We start from the raw sequence: 27,953 nt of genomic DNA, 5'->3' as shown, positions 1-27,953 counted from the left end.
GCATTTTTAGTTTCAGATGCCTCCTGTTACAAATAATCAAGTGTTTACTAAGGGAATGCTGTGTCTTCTCCAGGTCACGCATCCGAAGAGAGCTTTTCATAGAGGAGATCCAGGCGGCCGGGGGGATGGGGCCTGGCAGCGAGGGGGGCTCTCCGTCCCTCCGCGGGTCCAAATCAGGGGAAGGGGACAGCTGCGACGGGACGGAGTCCGAGGGCACGGTGGAGACCCGCCAGGGCCTGGGCCTGGGCCTGGGCCTGGGCGTGGGCCTGGAGGACCACAGAGGAGCGTGCAAAGACCAGGGCATGGAGGTAGAGTCAGAGGCCGGGGGCTCCAACGACTCCCCCGCAGAGATGGACTGCAGCGCCTCGGGCTTGGCTGGGCCGGGCTCCAGCTGCGGGCAGAGCGGACTGGGCATCTTCGGCCTCACAGAGGCGTCCTCCACTAGCTCCGCCTCCAGTACGAACGTCCCCGCCAGAAACCCCAGGGACAACAATCTGCGCAAGAAGAAGGCGGCCAACCTCAACAACATCATCCACCGGCTGGAGAAGGCCGCCAGCAAAGAGGACCCGTCAGAGTGGGAGTTCTAGCTCCACCCCGAACCCCGGACTCCTCCCCTCGTCCTTACCGTCTCATAACCTCACGACCTCTAACCTTGGAAACCCCTCCTGCTCTGTTCCAGTCGGAGAGCGGACACAGCCAAAGTCAAGCTCAGCAGCCATTTTTATTGCATAGAAGCTTTCCAAAACAAAAAACAAAAACACAAATAAAACGGAAAGAAACAAAGAGTGGTTGGCAAAACCCTTAAAAAGAAGATTTTACGGAGTACGTAGAAGAACAAAATAAGAGAATTGTCTCTCCTGTTTTTTTTGTTTGTTTTTTTTTTTATTTGTTTTTTGTAACTGAGTTTTTTTTTGTTGTTTTGTTTTTGTACTGAGAAAAAGCACTTAGCCGTCCTGCTGGCCTCTGGCCCTGCTGTACCTCCCCCCCTTATCACCAGCCACTGGTGCACCAGAAACTGGTCAGTCCTGAGCTGGGGGTCTGACCCGCAGCCGGGGTTCGAACCTGGACTCAGTATCACAGGCAAGGCCTGACACAGCAGCTGTCACAGTGATTAGACACTGATAGACGATAGATAGAGACAGAAACTCTTACAAGAACTCTCACTTTCTTAAAGGAGTTTTTTTTTTCCTCTTCTTCTCACCTCCCAAGTGTCCACAAACCTCCCCTCACTCAGTGAGATGCCTCATTTTTTTCACACTGTAGAGTGACTGTTACAAACCCTTTGCCTTTTTCACTCACTGCGTGTGTGTTTGTACGTTAGGGGTTGTGTCGGCGTGCACCTGTGTGTGTGTGTGTGTGTGTTTTATGTGTGTGTGTGTGTGTGTTTTATGTGTGTGTGTGTATACACCTAAATGTGGTGCGTACGTCTCTTCTCGGCGGCAGCGTGTTTTCTTTATGTCACTCCTACGCTCTTTGGAGGGTAGTGGAAAGCCTGCTGGCTGAGCTGCCATGGTTACTGAAATAAGACAGATGAACTTTGACCTGTTCTGTCCCATATCCTGTCCTGCTGACTGCCATGTGATGGCCAGAAGGATTGTTTTAATTCCTCGCAAACATACGCACTCATCTGAAGAGGAAGGAAGAAAGGAAGCGACTTTTTCTTGCCGCCTTTCGCCCCCTTCTTCTTTTTAGGATGACGGATGATCCGTTTTTGATACTGCAATTAGGTTGCCAATAAGAGATTGCACAGTCTATCGACTCTAAAGAATACAAAATAGGGAATTTTAGGAAAGCATTTTTAATTAGTGCAAAGACGACAGAAAAGAAAAGAGAAACAAGTTACTGCTAGAATTTGCAACAAAAAGAAAAAGGCAAGTGAATTAGAACGGAACAATGTTGCGTCGTCGATACGCGACACGATGCATCCATGTAGTACTGTAGCTGTCCGACATGGCGACGCTCTCCGTGTGTCTCGTGTTGTTCTTTTTTCCTAGGTTGTGCACGCCGCAGCCGCGTGCGTTTGCACCACTGATGAAAAAGAAACTTTTTTTTTTCCTCTGTTCACAAACCATGTTTTTATAGGCCAAATCAGGAAGAGTGTGTGTGTGTGTGTGTGTGTGTGTGGGGGTGTGTGTGTGTGTGTGTGTGTGTGTGTGTGTGTGTGTGTGTGTGTGTGTGTGTGTGTGTGTGTGTGTGTGTGTGTGTGTGTGTGTGTCTCTTTTTGTGTGCATTTATACTTGCCTGCATGTCAGTCAGGGTTGAGGTCAATTCACACAGTAAAATTTTAAGACTTATATTATGATTCTTGACTGAAAAAAAAAAGAAAGAAAAAAAAAGACGAGTTTGAGCAGAGTTGATCTGCTGAGCTCGATTATCGTGTACTTTCTGCTGGTTTTCCGTCAAAGTGAGTTCACCCCAACCTCCCCCCGACCTCTGACCCTCCACCTGACCCTTACCGATTGTGAGTAGTTTCCACTCTTCTCCAGTCTGTCCTGAATCCAGGGATGTGTGTGTGTCTGTTTTTTGCATTGAATTCTACTGTAAACACTACAAACTTTAAGGCATATCACTTCCCTCCCTTGTCCTACACAAGCCCTCAGTGCCTGTCAGCCCACTGCCTCCCTCTCCCCCAGTGTGTGTGCACGTGCGTGCGTGCATGTGTGTGTATGTGTGCGTGTACGTTTGCATGGATGCACGAACACACGACGTGCTCGTGCGCGAGGAGCGTTGGGCGTTTCTAACGAGTGGGGTCATATTTCGTATATCTACTTGCACACACTACTAGTGCACAACTGACACCCTTCTTTAAGCTGTTTGATGCGTTACCATTGCATTAATCTTCTCACAAAGTAGTGTAATACTATGATTTACTGTAGCTTGGTTTTATTGCTTTTTTTTTTTTTTGCATTTATAGTTTGGTTTTTATTCTGCTTATTTATAGGTGCTGTATTTTATTTTTTTTTTTCATTTAATGTCTTATCATACGAGTTGTCTATTTTTTAAGGGATTATACTGTTCCTGAGGGCAAGTAACATTTTTATTATTAGACATATAGACTGCCGGCAGTATTGGTTACTATTTACAAAGATGTACTAGTTCTCATTTGTTTGTATATTCATGAATCCTAAAGTTTAGTGTCATTTCAATAGCTTGGAGATGTGTTTTTTTTTTTGCTACAGTTCATGCTCCCATAAGCATAAAAGCTCTTACCACAACTGTTATGCTCTTAAATTGCTAGCTAGAGAATCAAAGGACATATCAAGATCACTGAATATATGTTAGTCTATTTTATTCTATTCTGGGATAACGATGTTTTAGTTGTTCATTTTTTATTTTTCCTTTGGGCAAGCCCAACACTAACGCTCAGCAGGGCATGCAGCTCTTTCTTTAGCCAGACTTCGCCCAGCCATTTATCACACCCACATAATTATCTGGTCTGAATTTGTACTCTTTTAGTCAACAACAAAAAAAGTAAAAAAAAAAAAAAAAAAAAAGAAAGAAAGAAAAGGTCAAATGAAATTACCTAAACTTGAGAACGCATGCTCACTTGAAAGAGGTCATATCTGCCAAATTGAGATTAGAGAAGCGTACCAGCGAGCAGGACGTGCTGCGCCATATCGAGCAGAGATAGCCAGCCTATGATTATGCAGAATTTCTATTGCAGTTAGCAAACGAAGCACTTAGGAGGATCTTTTTATGACTCAAACCTCGGACAGGGTCTGTAAACACTACGACAGAGTACGAACCCAGGCATCCTGGGAAGTGTTTGCCTTTTTATTTTTTTTATTTTTTTTATTTTTTAAACAGCGGTTGTAAACCAAGCACAGACTCCTTTTTTCCGCGTCCGAACACTAAAAATAATAAGGTGGCTGTGCCCATGTCGAACACACGAAACAAACTGTAATCCTGTCCAAACTACAGATGACTGTGTGACACGATAAGCTGTTGTCCTGTACAGTTGTAGATACTATGAGTAACCACCTGTTTTGGTCTCCATACTAAAGCCTTTCTCCCCCCACACACACACACACACCACTTTTTTCCAGACTTGTTCATCCTGGTCAGTCAACAGGGTCTTTGCACTGATGCGTTTGCTGAAATTGGATTTTCCAAAACAGATGCATCTTGGTCATTTAAAATATGATTTGAAGGATTATTTATTCAATTCCAAAAAGTCGAATTCAAATTATTTTTTTTTTCACATAGTATGAAATGTTTAAGGTGTATATTTCTGGCCATTTTCATTATTGCAGCTTATGAAAACCCACAATTCAGTTTCTCTGAAAATTAGACTATTTGGTTAGATCAGGAGCCAAATAACTCGTTTAGAGACATAAATCTCACTTGAATTTACATATCTACTTGAGAGAATTTCTTATCATATTTGAAGAACTGGCATTTTATTTCTTGTTATGATTTACAGTAAAGATGAACATAATAGGATAGTTTTAAAAAAATCACAGATTCTAACTGAATGACAATGAAAACAGATCTAAAAACATATCAGTGATACTTTTAGTGTCATTTTGTTCTAATGTTGCAGGTAATAATTTTAAACCTTTCTTAAAAAAACCTGCTTTTGTTATATTTATTGTAAAACATTACCCAGTTACTTTTAAACTTTTAGCCATATTTATTAGGAGGGTCTCTTTGGACCTGCAGGTTGCAGAAATAAGAACATTTAGCACGAAAATAATTAAGAGTATGTTTGATCAAGACTACTTTGGCTTGAGTCACTGCGTTAATGCGGCGTGGCATGGAGCCCATCGGCCTGTGGTTCTACTGAGTCGCCATGGAAACCCAGGTTGCGTTGACGGCTGCTTTCATATCATTGTCCTTTTGACAATACAGAAACTGAATGCTGGGTTTTCATTGGCCATTCGCTCTGACCTTTAAAATTAATCCAAACTCGTTTCAAATTTACCGAGACGCACCTGCTGCGACTCTTCCTGCGGACGCCACGATGTGAGACATCCGTCGTCCGCAGCATGTTTTTTTTTGTTTTTTGTTTTTTTTTGTTTTTTACACTAACCCAGCAGCCTCTGCAAAACACGAAGCACTTAAAACCATCGCCTGTTTTCTACAGCCACAGTTTCATCCCAAACTGAGATCATCAGATTCGTGCCTTTATCTGCCAAGCAGGGCACCAAACTAGTGATGTCACACGGACAGTTCCAGCTGATGTCTCACTCCAGATCCAAGTTTCTTTATCACAGACTTCATTTTTGGTACTGAAAGCGTTTTCTCGTAGAGTGCAAACTGTGGTGTGTTCTCCTGACTGAGCCGCAGCCGTTTCAGTCCAGGTCCTCATGTTTGCTCCCCCCCCCCCCTCCACGCACCACCCTCCACTTCCTTCACTCCCCCTCAATGCGTTTCTTGTGTTGTACATAAACTAGCAGCGAAAAACAAAAAGGCCAGAGCATTGAATGAAGGAGGAAGCATGCAGAAACAGCAGCGTACACTGTAAGAACACTGAATTTATTCACGGGGCATTTTTGTAATTGTTTTTTTTTTTTTTTTTTTTTCGTCTGTTTCTATACGTCAGGTTTTGCTGTGACATTGATAACGGCACTACATGTATTGATAATGACGCGTGCCAATTCAAATGGGTTCTTAAGAGGAATTTTAAAAATCAAAAAAAAATGGAGAGGAAGAGAGAGAGAGAGAGAGAAACGGGTGTAAATAAGGTGCCGATTGATTCGCTTTTGTCACAGCGCGCTTCTCGTTCGATAGACAGGAGAGGAGAGAAGGGACGATTCAGGACTTTTCCATGATCCACAGATATTTTTCTACAAATTTAAATCAGATGATTCTATACACTGTTGAATAACATTGTAAAGGTGTAACAGATGCTGTATATCATATCATGTTTTCTGAAGTTGTGAAAGCTTTACTGTATGATCTGTTTTTGAAGTAGTAGTTCCTCGTTAGTTGTGATGGAAGCCCGGACAGCAGCAGCACTGGTCACCATATTCAGGAGAAAAACAATAACAAAAAAAAAAAATACAAAAAAAAAAAAAAAAAAGAGAGAGAAACCTCAGATGTTTTTTGTAAAACTTTTAGAATATATCTTACGAAGTGGGTTTTTTGTAAGGAAACACTTTCTGAATCAGCGGTGCTGTACTTATAGCACACTCAGTAATACATTTATTACCACATAGCACAGCACAATACTCATCCTTTTAAGCTCCGCCCCCTTTTCCTCCGCCCCTCCCGGCCCGTGCGTCCACGTGCGTTTTGTTTTCCTCTCGCGCTCACGTTGGCTCACCTTCCGTCTTAAAAACCATCGACTCTCGGTTCCTTCACGCTTCAGTGAAGAACTTGAAACTCCGCGGCGACAAAACATTTCAAGACGTGAAAGACGAAGCAAAAACAAAAAACGATAAAGAAAAGGAAAAATAACAGCCAAATAGTGACGTAGTTCTCCGCGTCTGTCGGGAGGCGGTCGACAGATTTCCGTGTTGCTACCTAGTGTCGTCGCGTCCGTTCGCTCATAGCTGGAACCACAGTGTAGTCTGACAACCAAATGACCCGGAGGGAGATCTCCACCCCCCGCATATCGCCCTCACCCCCTCGTCCTCCCTCTTTTGGAAAGCTTTAAGATGCTCGTCGAGGCTTTAGCAGGTTCAGAGTGTTTCTAGATGATTTTTGTTTTTCTCCAACACCGCCATCAACAACGTGGAAGTAATAATCCTCATAACTTCTCCCACTGCTTATTTTGTGAGTGTGTGTGCGCGTGTGAGCGAGCGAAAAGTGTGTGTTGTAGTACAAGAGGCTGCATGACTGTAAAGGGATGTTACAATGTTTTTATTCTGTTTTTTTTTTTTCTTTTTAAATAAGTGGTTTCTTCAGCACTTCTGTCACTCCTGAGATGCTTTTATTTCTCTGTCCTTCGGGGTGTCCCTCTGTTTGTTTTTTTTCCTCATGTATCATTGTTTCTTTTAGCTTTCTATTTACTAAACGTATCATGTTTGTTCTCAGCACTGTAAAACAGTCCCTTCTACGACATTGAAAAGCAATATCACTGTATGAAACGTTCACAATGTATTTGTTATGATTGACATTTGATTCATCATCATTATTATTCACATGCACCCTAGGTGTGATAATTGAAGTAAATCTCTTTTATACAAATACTAAAAGTGTGCTTTTGTTGTTTGTTTGTTTTTTTTTTGTTTTGTTTTTTTAAACGGTTCCCAAACTTATAAGTATTCTCAGAGAAAAAGGTCAGTTGAGGTTAAAATGAATCGTTAGGGTTTCAGAGGTCTTTTGGGCTCCTCCGGTCGTCTCCCTCAGGTGAGTCGCTTCAGATCACGATGCGTTCCGCACAGGAAGTGACGAGTCTGTAACCTGTGACTGATCTCGTGCGCTCCACAGGCCGCTACTCCGAGCTGCAGGTGGAGTTTTCTGCCGCCGTGCACACCAGCGCCGAGCAGAAGGAGCTCATCCTGAAGCTGGAGCACGACCTGAGCACCATCCAGACCATGTCCCCCCTGTCGCGGCCCGACGCCGACGGGTCGGAGGTCGGCAGCATGGGCAACATCCCGGAACCCATCAAAGAGGCCTCCGCTGGATTCGCAGGTGCGTCCACAACAAACATGTCTCCCCTTCTGCAGACAAATATGATTCAAGTTGATTTACAGTATGATTGGATGTAGTTCAGTCCTAATTATAACATATTTATAAACTGTTATAGAGAAATATTGGACCAGGTGTACCTTTTATCGGAAATAAAAACTAAGCATACACAAAGAAAGCGGTAGCAAAGGCTTTGAGGAACAGGTTGGTGATAGCAAGAGTTAAATGGAGCCAACCAGGAAGGATGCAGACCTGTAAACAGAAGCATCTTGCGGTGAGTACTTTCCATTGGAGAGTCAATTCAAAGACGCACGATGTTCCTACCTTAGTCCTAATCTACATTAGAGAGAAAGGTGCAGCTAAACTTTGAAGCACTGGGTCTGGCGTACTTTCTCATCGATGGAAAAACCAACCACATCAGTAGCACTGAGCAGGAAGCACTTTCTATTATGATTACAAATAGCCCATTTATCACCTGTGACAGAAACCGATCAGTCAGCAGCTTCTTTCTAGAAAGACGTACAGGAGAGTGAAGCCAAGAGGACTTTGGATGTAAAAAGGAAAGCGAAGGGAACACGAAGTAGATGGCAGCAGTGACTCCATCATTGGTTTTTGTTCTGGAAAGAGACGCAACTAAACATGAAGAAAGAAGAAAGCTTAATCAATAGTAGCAATAGCTTCCTCTGTCGCTTAGTTTAGGAAGGAGACGTTGCTAAAAGCAGAACCGGTGAAGAATTGTCAGTGTTGGTGCTAATGGCACTAATAAATGTCGGTAGCTTACTTCAAGAAAGGGATGCAGTAGAACTGAGCCGGAAGTACTTCCTATGGAGAGTAAGGATTATGCAATCAATGGTATCAATATATTTTTCATTGCCTTGGTCCAAGATAGAAGCTCAGCTAAACAAAGAAGCACTGAGTTTGTGTTACTCTCTGAAGAAAACACTGTTGATGGCAGCCATGTTTCAGTCAAAGGACTCAAGTCAGGAAACAAGTGGACATTAAAAGAAAGACACTTCTTACCTCATTAAACAAAAACCCCGTCCTTCCCACAAGTACAACGTCTTTCTTTTAGATTTGTAGAGTTGAATGGAAAGCATTATGTGCTCCAAGATGCTTTATTTCTGAAATCTCTCTATAGCACACAACATACATATAGGAAACGATTGAAGAGCAGAGCAAGAGTTTCTTTCTGCCTAATCTGAGCTGCAGAGGGATTAGAAAGAGGACGGCGTGCTGCTTACACAATCAAGCCCTTAAAAACAGAAAGGCAAGTGTTCTTTGATTTGGCTCAGGGCTTATCGATGGGAAGCAAAGTTTCTGTGACAGCTTGATGGCAATCCAACAGCACGCTGCCAAAATCCCTGAGCAGCTTTTTACAACGGAAACCTTGCTGAAGGCTGCCTGACCTGAATCTCACCTTTTATTAAGTCAAACTTCACAATAATAATGAAGAAAAAAAAAATCATCTAAATTCTAACTTTGCTATGACTGACTTTGTTCTGTTCAGTTAGATTTTTCTGTCCTTTTAAATTCAGATGAAAAGGAAAACATCTGTTATTAATCTGTGGCAGAATATATTTACAATAAAGACGGATTGTTTAATAAAAATGGATAACAAGAAGCTTCACTGCTGGTTGGTAGTAAGAACAGGGAAGCAAAAAGATCAAGTTTTGTTTGCTTTTACTCGATTTAAGATAAAAATAAAATAAAATTAACCCTTAAGATAAAATATTAGTTTCTGCAGAATTTGTACAAATGTTATGTAATTTTGAAAGATTTTTCTTTAATTTTGCCTCTCATATCACAGACTACATGTGGTGTAGGGTCAGAGTGTGTTTTCTGTTTTCTGATGAGACAAATGAAAGAAATCGGCTTAACACCGGGTGTCCACACAGTCTTAAAAAGTTTTAAATTCACATATCTAAAATTAAGGCCTTGAATTCATAAAAAAAAAAAAAAAAAGAAGCAAGTTGGTCTTAAATACGTTAATCGCAGGCCTTAAACTTTGTTGTGACAGCATTATTTTATGTAGTTTTTTAATACTCCCAATAATTTTCTGTCATTATTATTTATTATTTATGTTATTACTGTCTGTGACCCGAGGTGATTGAGGCTACCGCTAACATGCTGCTAATAAACCCTTGCTAACTAGCTAGCTGGTATTTTTGCCTCTATCACGGGAATGAAGCTGTGTTCAGTTCTTGTTATACTCGATTGTAATGCGGCAGGTTCTCCAAAAATATTTAGTTTAGCTTTAGGTTTTAAATGTCATTCAAGGTGGCATTAAAACGATCTTCAAAACTCTTTAAATTTGATTAGCTTGAGTCGATGTTTGTGGCCCGTCACCTCCAGGTTCAGGCGCGACCCCCCAGCCCGAGCTTCCCCAGGGCCAGATGGACTCTCTGCTGTCCATCATCTCCAGCCAGAGGGAGCGTTTCCGCTCCCGGAACCAGGAGCTGGAAGCCGTGAGTCGCTCACAAAAGACCGTAAACGTGTCCCCGTTTATGTTTCCACCGTTTCTTCCTCACGCGTTCCCCTCTCGACCCCTGCAGGAGAGCCGCGCCATGCAGCAGACCATGCAGGCCCTGCAGGGCGAGCTGGACAGCCTGAGGGCCGACAACATCAAGCTCTACGAGAAAATCAAGTTCCTGCAGAGCTACCCGGGCAGAGTGAGTCTTCCCTCGCTCTTTTGGAGGTGGATCCCGGAAGAATGCATGAAGGGAAACTAAAATCTGTTCTTGTTGTTGTTTTCAGGCCGGAGGCAGCGACGACACTGTGATGCGCTACTCCTCCCAGTACGAGGAGAGACTGGATCCATTTGCTTCCTTCAGCAAGAGAGTATGAGACACGCAGCGCACTGAACTCAGCATAAGCAGGCCTGAACACTCAGTAGAGTCCAAGTAGTTGTTTTTCCCCTTTTTGAAGGATCATAGTTTACCTGAAGTTTCTGATTCAGTGTTTCATTCGTTTCAGTGCATCTTTAATTTGCAGAAATCCGACCAACCTTTAGTGGTTCAAAGGTAGATATACAGAAGAGCTCAGATGTGTGAGCTGAAGGAAAGGAGCCCATACGAGTTGAAAACGTCAAGGAAGAGAAACAATCAGTAGTGGCAGCATCCACCTAGTGTTTAAAATGCATTTCATCATTAAAATATTTAAAATTCACCTCTGAAAGAGTTTCAATTTAAAATATAAATAATCCTGGATGTGGTTCAAGCTGGATAATTTGTCTGTTTCTGTGACGTTGATGTTGTGTTCAGGAGCGTCAGCGTCGATACCTGAGCCTCAGCCCTTGGGACAAAGCAACTCTCAGTCTGGTGCGTCTAAGAAACTCTCTCTCTCTCTCTTTCTCTCTCTCTCTCTCTCTCTCTCTCTTTCTCTCTCTCTCTCTCTGTCTGTTTGATCCAACTCAGACCCACTCCCTGTTCTCTGTTCCAGGGCCGTGTGATCCTCTCCAACAAGATGGCCAGAACCATCGCCTTCTTCTACACCCTGTTCCTGCACCTCTTGGTCTTCCTGGTAGGGAACGGTTAAACCACTGTGTGAAGTTCAGCTTTAGAGAAATGGGACACTGTTTTTTTGGGGGTTTTTTTATGACTTGAATTATTAAATTTTTTTCCCCCAGGTGTTGTACAAGACCGCTTGGAGCGAGAGCATCGGCAGAGACTGCACTGCTTTCTGTGCTAAAAAGTCAGCGTTCGTCCCGTTCTTGGCTTTGAACACTCAAACATCCTGCTAACTAAAAGTAAAAAATGTTTTTCTCCATTTTTTTCCCAGGTATGCTGACCACCTCCACCGCTTCCATGGGAACGACCAGAACCTTTAGGCTGTCCCGCTTCGGCACAAGCTTTAGAGCAGCGCTCCTTGATTCTCCTCCTCTCTGGTTGCAGTAGTTGTTCTGTCCACTAGAGGGCGTTTTAAGGCTGTGGACAGTTTTCATTCCCGTTTCCTTCTCTCTAATAAACTGTAAACGCTTTACTGGTCTAGATTTATGACTTGATGGTTTTGGATCACTTATACTGAAAATGGTGTTTTACATTGTGTTCTGGTTTAATGAAGGTTGGTGTCGTTAAAGGGACCAGGGTAGTCTTTTTTTTTGTGGGTGTGATTTTTTTTTTTTTGATGGTTTCTATGGTGACAGGTTAGCAGTAGAAATAAGATCTGATCACGGTGGTGGTATGAATACAGTTTTTTCTTGATTTTACGGCGTTTAGAAGTGAATTGGATGCAGTTTTATTGATCTGTCTTTGGTGCAGAGATCCTCTGGTTGCTGTGGCTTCCTGACTGATGTCACTGCAACGATTTGAGTTACTGAGTCTGTCATCCTTAAGGACATTACTGTGCATGTTTTCCTGCTTACTCCTCCCTTCCCATCCTTGCAGCTGTATTCTAAATAAAGACCATGCAGCAGTTTGCTGTGGACTGTTGTCGTTTTGTTTCTGAGCCGGAGCCGCTTTATTTCCCTTCAGCTTTTATTTACGTCTGTAAATGATTTTTTTTTTCTCTCCTTTTTAAAGTGCTGGGTTTCACGGGTCAGGAGTTGAAACCTGGAGCCGCAGCATCATGGACTGCAACCTCCATACGTGGCGCACCTGCTCTCTTCCTCCCACATCTGAATTATTAATTGCATTTATATGTCAGGTTTGTGGTTTAAACACGATAACGTGACCGATGCAGCATATTGTCGACGTGTGCGTAGCAAAGTAAGGTGAGAAGACAAAAACCGTTGCAGGTGGACAAGAAATAAACATTTTATTCTTTCTATTTCATTCATAAATATGAATATAGTTCATGTAGGAACGAAAAGAAATCGTTGCTACATGAACGATTGAAATAGTATTTCAACTCGAAAGACTATTTCAAATACACCAAAAGATGCATAATGTAAGAAATACTGGAAAAAATATTGGGAAAATATTCTAATTTCCTTATTTTATCAATTTGTTTCATTGATCTGTTCATCTTCCATCCTTGTAGTTGGATTTCTACACTTAAAGCTTCTCCAAAGACTTCATTCTCATAAATTTGCTTTTATTTGGATTTTATTTAGAGGCATACATACGGTAAGTGAAAGGACCAAATGTGTAAACACGTGAAACACTATTTTTGCATAATTTCATTTGTATCTTGGTTGGTTTATCGAATAACACACATTGAAGTGTAGTTGTAAGGTCAAAAATGTCAACATAAGCATTTATATTCCACATAAAGAATACAATATTGTATGGAGGCGTTGAAGTGGAAAAGCAGGTTTAAGTCAACAGACTAGCTGAAGTCAAAGAGCAACAAAAATCTTTTATTTTTGTAATGTATGGAGGACTAAAATTAAAATTATGCTCACGACCAAAGCAACAGATAAACACACAGGACGACAAACCAACTTGTCATGTTTTTTTTTGTTTGTTTTAACTGAGAGGAAGCAAGAGTACCCAGAGAGAAGTGTTGCTTTTTTCATGTTCTACCATAATTTGAGCTTGTTGACCTCAAGGCCAACCAGCTAATAACTGCACTGAAAGTTACAAAAAAAAACCTCACAATGTGCCGATTGGAGATCTGAACGTCGACAGGCCCACTTAAGGCTCCCCTCCCTCCCGTCTGCATTATTCATGAGACGCCTCCTCTTCAGGAGCGCCTCAGCGTGCGGCCATTAGAGCCTGGCTCTCCTCCTCTTCCTCCTCCTCCACTTTTCACCGTGTCTCGTCCTCGTTTTGCTTATCAATCAGAGCAGACGGCGAGCTATCTCGGCACAATTACGGCCTCATCCTGCCCTCCGCATCGCCGTTCACCTTTAACCCCGCACACCTAACACATCCCCCATCATCCTCCTCGGCTCCAGCACTTACTCCGTTTCCCTTATCTCAGCTGCTCCAGCCTCCATCAGGCATAACAAAAGGTCTTGAGTGAAGCCTAATGGCCCCGATGTTATTTTTACTGCAGACGACGGCTCTCTTTATTCAGCCTGATCTGACGGGAGAAGCTCCTTCATGTCGCGTTTCCCCCAGTGAGGAAGTAATCTGCTTTGGTGGTGACAAAAAGAAAAAAAATGTATATATATATATATATATATATATATATAGACTGAGATATTCTTGTTTCATTTCCAGCAGGAGTTCAGCAGAGGGCAGTAAAGCTGTGTTTTATTGTTGTTCATCTGTCGTGGCTCTTAGTTCCGTTTCTGTGAAGTGACCATGTTAGGAGTTTTTGCAGGGGAAATCTGAAGTGATGCTCCCTGCATGCGTTTTCTGCATAACGGCTACAAACTGTTTGTTTTTACTGGGGTGCAACAGGGATGTACTCGCACAAAAGTAGTGCATAAAATTAAAGTGAGGAATTAAAGGCGTAGTTCAACAAGAGTGTTCACGAATAAAAATGTGACGGTATACATTTGCATTCACCCACCCTTGAGTTGACACTCGTAAAACATGGTGTCCACACAGCCTTAAATTCATGTATCCAAAATTAAGTCATGAAAATGTCTTTAAATTAATTGGGGGGGGGAGGGGAAAGCAATAAGTTAGTCTTAAACACATCAATCACCGGTTTTACATTTTGTTGTGGTAGGACTATTTGATCTCATTTATTCCGTGTAGTTTTTTTTTTTTTTCTTGCAGGATCTGACCGTTACGTGGGCAGACATCTCCACTGCGTTCTGTGTGACTCGAGGCGGTCGCGGCTACCGCTAACATGCTCATGCTAGCTAAAGCAAGGGTAGAGTTAGCTAGATTTATTTGCAGTTGGCTGAACACACTCGTCTTCGCCGACATATATAAGTTCTCTGCGATTTTCTTTGGTGCATTTCTGTCACCAAAGCAGGTCTTAAATTCCATTCATGGTGGTTTTAAAAAGGTCTTAAATTTGAGTTGGTGAAACCTGCAGAGACCATGGAAGTGAAAAGCTATCCTCCTACCTCAGAGCTGCTCAGAAAGAATTCAAGCAACATGATGAAGAGTTCGAGGAGTTCCTGTGGTTCCCAACCCACAGGGAACCTCACCGTCCCTCACCATCCACTTATATCTTCAATTTACTCAAGTAAATCAAAGATTTAAGGTGAGTGGTCACAATGTGGCTGATCCGTGTCACCAAACCTGGCTGCAGCCCAGGGGCCCACATCCTGGTGAGCCCGGTGTTATGCCCAGAAAAGCCCCCCTGCCCAAATTTGCATCCCCTGTCGCGGGAGCGCGCATCGCTCTAAGCTCTCGCATATTGACGAGGAAACGGATAAAAATATGACCGAAGAGGAAATTTTTAAGATATTTGTAACATTATCACGTTTCCTAACCATGTAATCCCTAATACGGTGGGTTTTATTTCGCAAATTATTTGAAATAAATACGGTTTTTACACTTTTATTGACACAAATGAGTCGAACTTTTTTTCAGTCCGTGTCTGTTGTAAACGTTCTCCGCAAATGGTTTGAAATTCTCTGCTTTGTCTTTTGATATCATAATAGCTCAAAAGCATTACAACAGAGACCCATTATGTAGAACATTTTATATCATGCTTCACTTCTAGTCTGTTAATGTAGGAGGAAATGCAACTTAATTTATGAGCCTGAAAATATTGGCATCCGTCTTGTTGATATGAAACTTATAGCATTAGCTCAGAGAACAAGTGTAATTACGTAGAAGAGATTAAATCATTTCAACTCTTTATTTCCCCCAATTAGCACAGGGATGCATGTTTTGGCAATATAGATTTTGAGCCTGCCACAATATGCATCCCTTCTTTATTCCCCACAAATATTATCCTATCGATATAAAACATGTACCAGCAGTTCTTGGAACTACTCAGATTATGTAGAAAAAAATATTTCACTATTAACTCTTGAATTCTTTAAATTAGCACAGGGATGCATTTTTGGACAATATGGATTTCCAGCCTGCCAAAATATGCATCCCATATCTATTCCCCTCAAATATTATCCAATTGATTTAAAACTTATAACAGCAGTTCTTGGAGCTACTCTCATTATGTAGAAATAGTTATTTTACTTTTAACTCTTTATTTCTCAAAGTTAGCACAGGGATGCATTTTTGGGCAATATGGATTTCCAGCCTGCCAAAATATGCACCCCTCTCTATTCCCTTCAAATATTATCCTATTGATTTAAAACTTATACCAGCATTTCTTGGAGCTACTCTCATTATGTAGAAATAGTTATTTCATTCTTAACTCTTTATTTCTCAAAGTTAGCACAGGGATGCATTTTTGGGCAAAATCTCCAGCCTGCCAAAATATGCACCCCTCTCTATTCCCTTCAAATATTATCCTATTGATTTAAAACTTATACCAGCAGTTCTTGGAGCTACTCTCATTATGTTGAAAAAGTTATTTCTTTATTATCACTATTGCAAAGATAATGAAGGAAGTAATTTTGATATGCAACCTTGGTAAATGTAGAGCATGTACAAATCTTTATTATGTTCTTACATAAATATAACATCAATTTTTTATTAAATTCAACAAAAGAACTTTCAAAACAGCAACCTTTTTGTAAAACCAAATAATATTAAAAATACAACAGAATATACTACAAATGAACTGAACGGTATTAATTAAAGAATGTAAAAAGAAAATTTATAAAATATACATAAAATCTAGATGCACATTTCACAAAAGTAGGCTGTGTTGGTTGGTGGGAATTTGACACAGCCTTGGTGGTACCACCAGTTGCATCCATCACATGCGATCTGTAAGTAAAAAAATCAAAATGGTCAAATAACAGCATGAATAACAACATAATGAATTTTTAGTTTCTTATTTGATAGCTAAATGTTAGTGTTTTTTCCAACATAATTCTTCTTCTTAATCATCAATATTTGTTTGGTAGATCATTCATTCAGAAGGCAACATAATGTTCCTGACATGTAACTAGGTAAAAATAATTGTAGTACCATAAACAACTTATTTTAAGGATGATTTTATGACTGTACTTAAAAAAATTAATTATTTTGTTAAAGTAATTAATTTAATTGTTCAATTAATTAACAACCAGCCTTGGTTGTTAATTAATTTAATTTTAATTTATTATTTTTATATGTAAATACTTTGCAACCATTGTAAGGCTAGTATATGGTTTGCTTCAATTTATTTTTAACTGCATTACATTGTTGTCTTACCCACAGATCTTCGGTGTCCTCACTGCCACAGTGTCTGCAAAGGTTATCCACAGAGTCTACAGAAAAACAAAGAACAATTATCCTCTCTCTATATATGAACTGTCTACTCATCCCTTTTTGATAATATATGATCTCATAAACAAATACAATTAATATTATAGGCTCATAATTATGGAATATTATGCTGGCTCAAAAGGAAGCTGTATAATCTGGAAATGAAGAGCATATGTATTTAATGTAGTTCTGTGATTTATGGTACAAGAAAGTGTCACTTTACTTAATGTTTACTTTTTTAATCATTTTCACCAAGCCAAGCGACTAAAAGTATAAAAAAGGCATTCAGAAAAAAAAATAAAATATAATATATGTATATATGTGTGTGTGTGTGTGTGTGTGTGTGTCTTTATTATAGAACAATGCCTGGTGATATTTAATGTTCTTCACTGATAGAATTTGAATAGGATATTAACATGATTGTACTTCACACATCTGCAAAGTTCAATTTTAATATTTCTAGTTAGATAAAATAGCTGACCTAACACACTTTTGGCGTGCATGATTTTACACCTAACATAGTATTCCACCCACATAGGAACTGAATACAAAAAATTTAAGACACCTGATTCTGAAAGAAGTGTGAAAGAAATGTTGAGTCGCATGGTGTTAACATCTTCTGCTGTTGATGGAAAGTTCAGATTCTTGTTTTCCAGGATGCACTCTGCAAACTGTAAAGACAAATATAGGTTTATGAAAAATAAAAGATTAACATTGTACACACTAAAAAAACTAATTATCTTATTTCATTGAGGTCATGACATTTATGAATAATGACTCATTTTTGCTATACTTATTTCAGACTTTTTCCATTGTCATTATGATAAATCAGCCATTTAGTAAATCAATATAATTTTTAAATTATGTTATGATTTCAGGCAGAAATGCACTGTTTAAGTTAGCTAAATCTGTTGATCATCTTTAATCAGTGGTCCCCAAACTTTTTCCTGTGAGGGCCACATAACTTTTTCCTTCTCTGGTGGGGGGCCAGAGTCAGTTTGTAACAGAAAAAGTGTGACGTTTGCAGAAGTGCTTAAATGTAAAAATGTCTTTTTTTCATGAAAGCACAATCAAAAAACCCTCTCTATGTTTTTCACAGAAAAAATCCAGAAAGGATTATAGTCCGTATTTTCCAAAATATGATCTGCACTGGACTATAAGCCACAACCCCAAAGTCATTATTATTATTATTTTTAAACCACTAAACATGCACATATAAGCCACAGATATCTCTGCCGCTCCAGGTTTTCTGCAACGATGCAGCAGCATCAGAGGTGGGCAGACACCAAAAATATGAGTCATAACAGGTCAATTGAATATCACATTTATTAGAGTTGAAAGAGAAAAAGCTGCGAAGTTTAGATTTAACTGAACTGATAACAGTAGTTTCATAACGGAAAATGTAACAGTATAAGTGCTGATCCTTTGTGTTGCTACTAGCATGTGTTAAATGAAAATGGGCACCTTCTTCTTCTTCTTTAGGTTTCAACAGCAGTTTGCATCCATTATTGTTGCACTACTGCTATCTACTGTTCCCTAATATCTATATAATATCTACATAAACTAGCATGTAGTCAGAAATATATAGACAGATATATGTGGAAACACATAACACAGTACACATAAAGGCTACATATGTGCTCTGTATATATACATAGAAGTAATCATAGTCTAGCATATATATTTAAAACAAAACTTACTTTGAGGGCAAACACACCACATGAAACAACATCCTGCTGCATTGCATGTTGTAATGTGTCACATTTCCACCTTGACACTTTAATTCCTTTGCTTCTCATAAAAGCCCTTGTTGACAGGATAAAATTTAAAATTAACATTGTAGTTATACTATTTACATTTTTGATTATAATTTTAAAAAATACTTTGTTTTTCTCACCTTGTTGCTTCCAAGCACCTCTTCACATCTTTTTGGGACTCTCCAAGTGAGTTAAGAAAAACTGTCCTTTTTTCAAGAGGATAAATTGAAGGGAATAGAGAGGGGTGCATATTTTGGCAGGCTGGAAATTTGCCCAAAAACGCACCCCTGTGCTAATTTGAAGAATTAAAGAGTTAAGAATGAAATAACTATTTCTACATAATGAGAGTAGCTCCAAGAAATGCTGGTATAAGTTTTAAATCAATAGGATAATATTTGAAGGGAATAGAGAGGGGTGCATATTTTGGCAGGCTGGAAATTTGCCCAAAAACGCACCCCTGTGCTAATTTGAAGAATTAAAGAGTTAAGAATGAAATAACTATTTCTACATAATGAGAGTAGCTCCAAGAAATGCTGGTATAAGTTTTAAATCAATAGGATAATATTTGAAGGGAATAGAGAGGGGTGCATATTTTGGCAGGCTGGAAATTTGCCCAAAAACGCACCCCTGTGCTAATTTGAAGAATTAAAGAGTTAAGAATGAAATAACTATTTCTACATAATGAGAGTAGCTCCAAGAAATGCTGGTATAAGTTTTAAATCAATAGGATAATATTTGAAGGGAATAGAGAGGGGTGCATATTTTGGCAGGCTGGAAATTTGCCCAAAAACGCACCCCTGTGCTAATTTGAAGAATTAAAGAGTTAAGAATGAAATAACTATTTCTACATAATGAGAGTAGCTCCAAGAAATGCTGGTATAAGTTTTAAATCAATAGGACAATATTTGAAGGGAATAGAGAGGGGTGCATATTTTGGCAGGCTGGAAATCCATATTGCCCAAAAATGCATCCCTGTGCTAACTTTGAGAAATAAAGAGTTAAAAGTAAAATAACTATTTCTACATAATGAGAGTAGCTCCAAGAACTGCTGTTATAAGTTTTAAATCAATTGGATAATATTTGAGGGGAATAGATATGGGATGCATATTTTGGCAGGCTGGAAATCCATATTGTCCAAAAATGCATCCCTGTGCTAATTTAAAGAATTCAAGAGTTAATAGTGAAATATTTTTTTCTACATAATCTGAGTAGTTCCAAGAACTGCTGGTACATGTTTTATATCGATAGGATAATATTTGTGGGGAATAAAGAAGGGATGCATATTGTGGCAGGCTCAAAATCTATATTGCCAAAACATGCATCCCTGTGCTAATTGGGGGAAATAAAGAGTTGAAATGATTTAATCTCTTCTACGTAATTACACTTGTTCTCTGAGCTAATGCTATAAGTTTCATATCAACAAGACGGATGCCAATATTTTCAGGCTCATAAATTAAGTTGCATTTCCTCCTACATTAACAGACTAGAAGTGAAGCATGATATAAAATGTTCTACATAATGGTTCTCTGTTGTAATGCTTTTGAGCTATTATGATATCAAAAGACAAAGCAGAGAATTTCAAACCATTTGCGGAGAACGTTTACAACAGACACGGACTGAAAAAAAGTTCGACTCATTTGTGTCAATAAAAGTGTAAAAACCGTATTTATTTCAAATAATTTGCGAAATAAAACCCACCGTATTAGGGATTACATGGTTAGGAAACGTGATAATGTTACAAATATCTTAAAAATTTCCTCTTCGGTCATATTTTTATCCGTTTCCTCGTCAATATGCGAGAGCTTAGAGCGATGCGCGCTCCCGCGACAGGGGATGCAAATTTGGGCAGGGGGGCTTTTCTGGGCATAACACCGGCCCTGTGTGTGTGTGTGTGTGTGTGTGTGTGTGTGTGTGTGGTCCGTGCTGTTGTGAGGGCCTGAATTCCTCCACGCTGCGTCCTGAATGAATGCAGAGCTTCAGCAGAGCCTCCGGGGGGAGATGAATTATGTAACGGTTCCTCTCTGCTTGTGTTTTTCTATATTTTTTTCTTCCTCCAGGTGAGCTCTCAGCTCCCTCTTCCATTCAGAGGCTCTGTCTTCATTCATTCCTCTGCGGCTGTGAAAATCTCATTCAGGGCTTTCATTGAAGCGACGCACCATTCAGCGTTTCTCTCCTTTTGTGTCGTCAAGTAGCTCAAACCAGAAACTGCTGGGGATACAAACACTGTGTGTGTGTGTGTGTGCGTGTGTGTGTGTGTGTGTGTGTGTGTGTGTGTTTCTATTATGTTTTATTTCAGAATGAAATCCCTTTATATTTCAGCTCCTCATAACACTCGTCCTTTGAAATCCTCGCGCTCGTTTTCTGTTTGCATTGAAGTTGTTGTTGTTTTTTTGCCCCCTCCTCCTCTGCGTCGCCCCCTCACCCCGTCGCCACGGCGTTGCGATGGCAACAGGCCTCCTCTGTCAGATGACTCCATGCCAAACGCTCCCCTTGCTCTCTGATTCAGTCGGACACGTGATCAGAACCGAAGCCTGTCCGGACGCCGGATATACGGAACCCAGTCCAAAACTCTCCCCTTGACCCGCCGCTCACCCCACATTCAGAGACAGGGCCGCAACTACATATTATCCAGATGGATGCGAAAACATAAATCCCCCTCCCCCAAAAAAAAAGGAAGGCACGTCAGGGTGAAGCAGCGTAAACATACACTCGCTCTACCCCCCACCCCGGGACGAAGACACGTGACAGGTAAAAATCCCTACATTTACCCCGTTATGTGCGCGAGGTGAAGGAGTGTAAGGGCGCGCTCAAGTGTATGCGAAGACATCATCTGCGCGCCGCCCCCTCTGGTGTAAGCGCCCCTATGCGTTGCATGCGCTGCATACTCACTTTTTGCGCCACTGTTCAGAGAGACTGACTGCTGGATTTTATTATCGTTCCTTTATTGACACAAAAAGAAAACAAAGAAAAAAAATAAAAATTTAGATTAATTCAAAATCAACCCTCACACACCAAAAAAAAAAAAAAAAAAGAAAAATTGCTTTGAAATAATAAAGTGATTTTATTCTCTATATAGGGAATCTGAACTTGATATATGAAACACAGCATACAATACTTTAGCTGAGAAACACAAATATGTTTTGAAGAAAAGGATGTTGCCAAAGTGTGAACTCTGTTTTGATTTTATTTCAGCATTCAGTCTTCATGAGGATCTTGACTTGCTCGTATTTTCTCTTCCTATCTTCATGGTTCTCCTGGGCTTTTTCCATTCTTTCTCCGAGCACTGAAAAGTCTTATTTTTGGGGTTTTCAGTTACAGGTAGTAATGTGCAGGTACAGGTTTGCGGTGGTGAAATGCATTTCAGGTGGAAACCTTACTGTTATTTAAAATGAACCGCATTTGTAAAATAATTCAAAATGGAAACCAATTCACCCAGAGACGTTCCTGTCTGCGTGTTGTCAGACCTGGAGCACATTTTTTAAGCTTTGCAACACATGAGCGCGTCCTGACGTCGATTCTTTCCTGTTGTTCGCTCCTGTTGTTTACCGTGTCATTGACGCTGTTATTTCCGGTGCTATGTTTGGGCCGAACTCCCCCCTCCGGCTTGGGTGGGATGACATCATTACACACGTCGCCTCTGTCGGAGGACGCAAACACGCAGGCACACACCGCGGTGTTCCTGCAGCAGGTCGTCTCAGGATCCCGGTCGATTCTAATTTGGCGCCTCGTTGATCGCAGGGGAATCTGCGGCCCCAGTACACTTACAGATTATTATTATTATTATTATTATGGGATGTTTTGTTGGCTCTGATTGAATCGCAAAGGTTTTCTAACCTTTATGAGGTCACAACCATGAATTACGACACGATTTATTGGCATTTAATGTGACCGGCTAAAACACAGCAGCACGACTAAGAAATAGAAGGAAAACAATTTATGAATCTACTTTTTTTTTTTTAATCTGGAAAGTGTGGCATGCATTTTTAACTTAAAACCCAGAGCTTCAGGAAGATGACATATAAAAAAAACAACAACAAAAAAAGATGAACTGCTTAGTGTTTATCTGAACTTTCTCCAACAGGGGCAGGGAAGCTGCTCGAAGTTGATGGGAGAACTGATGAAGCTCCTCAGGACCGTCCTGAGAGAAAACTTTATTAGAGGCTGAAAAAAGTTTAAGGTTATGCTGGAAGATTACTTTTAACAAGAACCAGTACAGTCAGGGCTACAATGATACGGTTAGAGTAGCCTAGTCAAAGTCCAGATCTCATAAAGTTGAGAACCATGACTTGGAAAAATGGTCTTTTTGCTACTGCATAAAAATCCCAATAAAATATAGAGAAATTAGTGCCTGTATAAGGCAACAAACTGGGCATTTATCGTATTGTTTATAATTTATCATGATAAACTTCTACCATAAGAATTTTAATGTATTATTGTCACAACAAATTCCAATTAATCCCTCTGCCCCCAAAACTGTCAATATATTTTAGGCTGTTAGTTTTTTCCACTTTTTGTTTGAGAGTATCAGTAAATTTGAAAATATGAATAAATGTGGTTACTGTGTGCAGCTATAAATCACACTTCTTTATGTATCTGGTGTCCTGAAGATGGATGTTTTCCAAGATAAGTGTTTGTCTGTTAATGCTGTGCTATGTAGCAAAGCCATACAGAAGCAATAAATACTTATCACTTTTATCGATATCACAAATGTACCGCGAAATATCGTGATAAAACCCCGATATTGCCCAACAGGTAAGAACCCAAAAGATGCGTCACAGAGCTTCACTTGACAGAAACTAGCTAGCCTGGACAGGGGTGTGTTGACGTGTAGATTCTGGTCTGGAGACGGTAGAGAAAGAGCAGATTCTGCTTATTAAAGTCCCGCTAACAGGCTGGTCATCAAACAGCCCCAAGAGGCCAGTTTCTATCTCAACCACTTTAGAAGCTTTTCCGGGAAAATCGCCTTCATTTCTCGCCGCCCCGTCTGCTGTCGGAGTCTGAACGGCTCTCAGGAGGTCAAGCTGTTCCAGCAGAGCGGCACACTAAGCGCAAAACGATGAAGCCGAGACGACTTGTTTCAGCGGAGCGGAAATGAAGAGGAATAGATGTTAAGATGATCTGAACAGAGTGTGGATGAGATGCTGCAGCGGCAGCAGGGAGGGACCCGAGGAGGAGCGGCCGTCGATCCGTCCTTCCGGCAGGAAGTGTTTGCGGGTCAATAAGAGGAGAGGATCTGCGGAGGGAGACGGCACCGTCTCTCCATCCACAACTCGATTTCCTCCTTTCCAGTGTTTAAATTGGCAACAGTGGCATCATTCAGATTACCTTCCGAACGCATCCTGTTGATTATCATCGATAAATGAATGTGAAATCCTGTTAATCCTATTTGTGATCTTTGACTCTTGATTAAATGAGGATTTACTTTCTGGGACTTTCTTTCCTCCAGCGTCAAAGATTGAGACACTTAAAAAAAAAAAATCAGAGTTGGAGAGTAACAGTAACTTACTTTTAACTAATGTGGAGAATTTATCCGTCCTCCATGCCGAGTTCTTGATGTGTGAGGCTGAAGGAGAGTCAGTGAGTTGAATTCATGAATTCCGTTTATTAATACCAAAACACAGCTGGTCCATTTCTTATGCTACCTTTAGGAGTTAGCAGGACAAAATGGCAACAAAAGTTTTCCATTCCCTTTGTTTGCCTCTCTCTAAGCTACGCCCTAAAGAGGGCGTTACCTAACATGTCGTTTCCTTTAGCTTTAGCTTAGCAACTAGCTAAAAGAGATTGACTGAAAGGCACAGATTTATTTATCAGTTGGATGGATAAAAAAAAACCCGACATCATGCCACATTGTCGGACATTACTCTGGTAGTCTTTTTTTTTTTAAAGGATTTTTTTTGGCACTACTTTATTTGACAGCAATCTGACTGTAAGGGCTCAGAGAGAGCGGAGAGAGGCCTGGACCCAGCGAATGGAGGACAGGAGTCGGACTCCTGACTACCGCGGGCTAAAGTCTCTATATGCGGGGCGCCGCGCAACACCCCTATTGGGGGAGCCTATGCTGACATTTTCAGTTTCTCTTTGGTAAATTATTTACATTTTTATACAATTTGAGATTTCTGACAACTCACCTAGTCCATCTTTTTTCATTTTCTTGGAAAAATCTGTTTTGTCACGTGATTGCGACTAGTCGACTGGCCCAGAATAAAAGTAATTGCAGAGAAAATAATCGACTAGTCACTAATTGGTGCAACCCCTATGACTGACTTGTCACATATATGGGACAACGCTGTGTCCAAAAGTCTGCAATATAGTGATGTGATATTCAGAAACAGTCCGATTCTTCTGCACGGCTCTTTACTTATTAGGTAGGACTGGAGTGTCACTGAGAGCCGTTGTTCTATCAGATTACCATGCGCTGTCAGAATAGCATACATGCAGTGAGTACCATGCCTGCATGTGCATTAAGAAGTCCGACCGTCAGAGGAGTTGTCAGTTCACCATACGTGAACTTATTTTCGTCAAGTTATGACGAAAATAAGTCATGAAATTGTTTTCAATGATAACTATATAGATATACATGCGTTGTCGTAGTTTCAAAGTGTATTTAAAGCAGGGTCTGGCTGCAGCTGGAGTCAGCTACCACACACCCCATGTAAAACTCATTAACCTACTTAACCGCTAAGTCAGGATGCCATACAACTGTTAATAACAGTGTATGACGATCTACGTCATGATTCTGTTACTGATTAAATGAAATCTTATGGTAATGACGTCTGACAGATATAGCTGTGAGTTTGTGCTAAGCGTATGATGATCTGACCTGACAGAACACCCGTTCTTTGTTCTTGTAATGCTCTGCGTACACTGCAGTAACTATCATTATTTTATTTAATTATGTACGTTGATATTTTTTAAATTAACAAATAACTAAAACACAAGAACGAAAGAGCATGCACATTGCTCTTTGATTGTTTTCGTTCAAAGTGGCAGCTGTAATGTGTGCCACGGTGTCAGACTGCCTGGCTTCATGTAGCGGGAGAGAGGATGAGAACAGTCACGGTGAGTACCTTGTGCTTGGTTACTTCTTGCTTGTTGCTCCTTGGTCAGTGTTCATAGTTGAGCGTTATTTACCGTCAGGGCATTGCCTCAATTGCTATGTTTAATGGATTAAACATAGACAGTGGTGGTCTCTGACATGAGCAATATGGGCAAACGCCCAGGGCGTTATCTTTTTAGGAAAGGCACGAGACCACCACGGATTGTAGCACAGAGATGGAATATTTAATATTGGTAAAATGTATTAAGTATTTAATATATATGTGCATTTATGGGAATATGGATCTTTCAGATCAATTTGAGAAGCAGTTTTGATCATATTTTATTATTGTGTCATGTAGCGCGGGCCGCTGGTCTTGGTCTTGACTCGGTCTCGACTTCCCACGGTCTTGGTCTTGACTTGGTCTCGGACCCTAAAAGTCTTAGTCTTGTCTTAGGTGGTCTTCACCACAACACTGCTGTACGCACTGGAGACGATCTCCTCACTTCCACAGATTTGTTTTCTGCTTTGCTAGCAAAAACAAAACCAAAAAAAACCTCAGCGCAGATTGAGTGCATAAAATCCTAGACTCTGTGCTTTCATTTGTTTATCTGTTTGCTGCCAGTAAATGATTAGCTCATCTCAAGCTTAAAGGCTGCCGAGTGGAGAGTTTGGAAAACAAGATTAATTTGTGGCTTGATTAAGGCGAAAGGCCTAACCGGTGACCCGGTGAAGCAGCTGATCATCCCCGCTCCATCACCAGGTGATTATTTTCGCCCTCTGTTCAACAGATCCGATCCTCTCAGGAAGGATTATGCCGAGGCTAAGCTCGCTGTGCCACTTACTGAGAGGAAAGCGGCAGCGAGACACACGAGAAGTCACGGTTTCTGCCAAACAACCTGCATATGGAGGGAAAACGAAAGACGTCGAGCTGTTTTCTTTCTCTGTGAACGGAGAGGAAGACATGATCTGAAAACGGATACAATCCAGATTAGGAACGTTGATGATGTCATTTCAGTTTTACGTCCCTCTGGTAACTGAAAGCATCTCAAAACGAGGATGTCCTGTTAGATATCAGCTCTTTGAAGTTCAAATAGCATAAGTTTATTTTTTTTTCAGAAACTGTTCAATTGTTGTTGCACAGCATATGTTACCTTGTTTTGCAGAAGATATCAACCAACACGTCCTCTTACCTAGAAAGTTAGCTCCTGATAGCTACAGCTTCTGTTAGCCATCTGCTTGACTCTGCCATCAGTTAAGAAAATATTTCTTCACTCCTCACTTTAGCCTCTAAGATTTTTTTGGGGGGGGGGGGTTTATTGTTTGAAATTATCTCATAAAGTCAAAATATCAGCTTTCTTCTGGCCCAAAACTTTAATTTTCGTAGCTCTCTGACAGTTCCTGGTGGATTTGCTGGTATGTTTCGGGTCATTATGGTTTCGGCTGGTTGTCAAAGTACTTTAAATCCTTTTCCAGACGAGTACCGATGCGGTTCTCTGACAATAATCCTGTCAGTAGCACACCAAGCTAAATGCTTTAGCTTTAAATAGAGCAAACCTCTTAGAAAATGTGTCAACCTGATGTGACAAACCTGTTTTTATCAGTCCTCTCTTCAGTTTTTGACGTTTGTTTTTGTTACTTTAGTATTGCTAAACATATATTATACATGTTGTTGTAGTTATTCTCAGCTGTTAGGCAGTCGAAAGATGTATTAATTTTATTATTTTGAAATGTTCAGCCTGTACCGTCGTAGAAATCTGACTTTTGGTACTTTAAAATGATTGAAATTGCTCATCAATGTTTACTTTCATGCTGGAGTAACAATAAATACATAAATAAAAATAATGACATTTCTGAGATCTCTGCAAGTTTGTTTTGTTTTGGCTCACAACCCAATAGCAGAAATACGATGGGAAATACGATGGACCGAGTCGAGGCACAAAAGGCTTTGAGACTTTTTTTTTCTGGTTGAGGTCGGTATCGTTTATCAAAGTCATTTCGGTGAAATCGAAACTAACGAGAAGTTTAACAGGAACTTTGTCGATGATTCTGCCAATTTCCACTTAATCTGCAAGAATCCAAATGAAAAAAAAACAACAAAAAAAACCTCTTCTGATCATTTCACAAACTGTTTGATTCCAGGAATTTTACTTCTTTTAACTTTGCAGGTTTTATGACAAGATAGACAAAATATCAACAGCAAAACTCCTTACTTCTCTAATCTGAAGAAAAAGTTGATCCCACAAGAATCATGGGGAAGTTACGCATTTCATCTCTCATTTTAAACGATATCTTGAATGAAACCCTATAATGGTTTGCTCTGATGAAAAGCTTCGTTGAGCCTAAACGTTTAAAGGGAAAGTTTACGGTTTTCTCATTAACTGTTTTTCTAAGAAGCTGTGAGCAGTC

General features: G+C 40.4%; 1 protein-coding gene and 1 long non-coding RNA gene across 7 annotated transcripts in view; one reads left to right on the top strand and one right to left on the bottom strand.

Annotated features, from left to right (window-relative positions):
• The window catches only part of cux1b (cut-like homeobox 1b), a 105,667-nt gene extending 93,676 nt beyond the window's left edge, over positions 1-11,991 (top strand). For 4 of the 5 annotated variants that reach the window (XM_081615038.1, XM_081615040.1, XM_081615037.1 and 1 more), the window contains one exon: positions 74-7,142. In XM_081615038.1, the coding sequence (XP_081471164.1) occupies positions 74-587 (514 nt within the window). In that variant the 3' untranslated portion in view covers positions 588-7,142. Of the gene's footprint in view, positions 1-73; positions 7,143-7,377; positions 7,582-9,930; positions 10,044-10,130; positions 10,248-10,332; positions 10,417-10,838; positions 10,896-11,016; positions 11,098-11,203; positions 11,269-11,355 lie in introns of those variants that run through there. The other variant, XM_008425799.3, reaches the window with a different exon arrangement.
• A 4,038-nt stretch (positions 11,992-16,029) lies between these two features.
• LOC145554722 (uncharacterized) lies at positions 16,030-20,132 on the bottom strand. Of its 2 annotated transcripts, XR_014090708.1 has the most exons (5): positions 18,649-20,132; positions 18,452-18,557; positions 17,317-17,422; positions 16,698-16,753; positions 16,030-16,268 (listed from the first exon to the last, which is right to left on the bottom strand). It is a non-coding gene; the product is annotated as an uncharacterized LOC145554722 (long non-coding RNA). The 2 variants fall into 2 exon arrangements; XR_014090707.1 differs by having other exon boundaries at positions 16,031-16,268; positions 18,452-20,122.
• Between the last annotated feature and the right edge of the window lie 7,821 nt (positions 20,133-27,953).

This window comes from Poecilia reticulata, chromosome 13, assembly GCF_904066995.2.
Source record: "Poecilia reticulata chromosome 13, P_reticulata-male-v2, whole genome shotgun sequence".
NCBI lineage: Eukaryota > Metazoa > Chordata > Actinopteri > Cyprinodontiformes > Poeciliidae > Poecilia > Poecilia reticulata.
The sequence above is the reverse complement of the archived record's forward strand: the minus strand, read 5'-3'. Positions and strand labels throughout refer to the sequence as shown.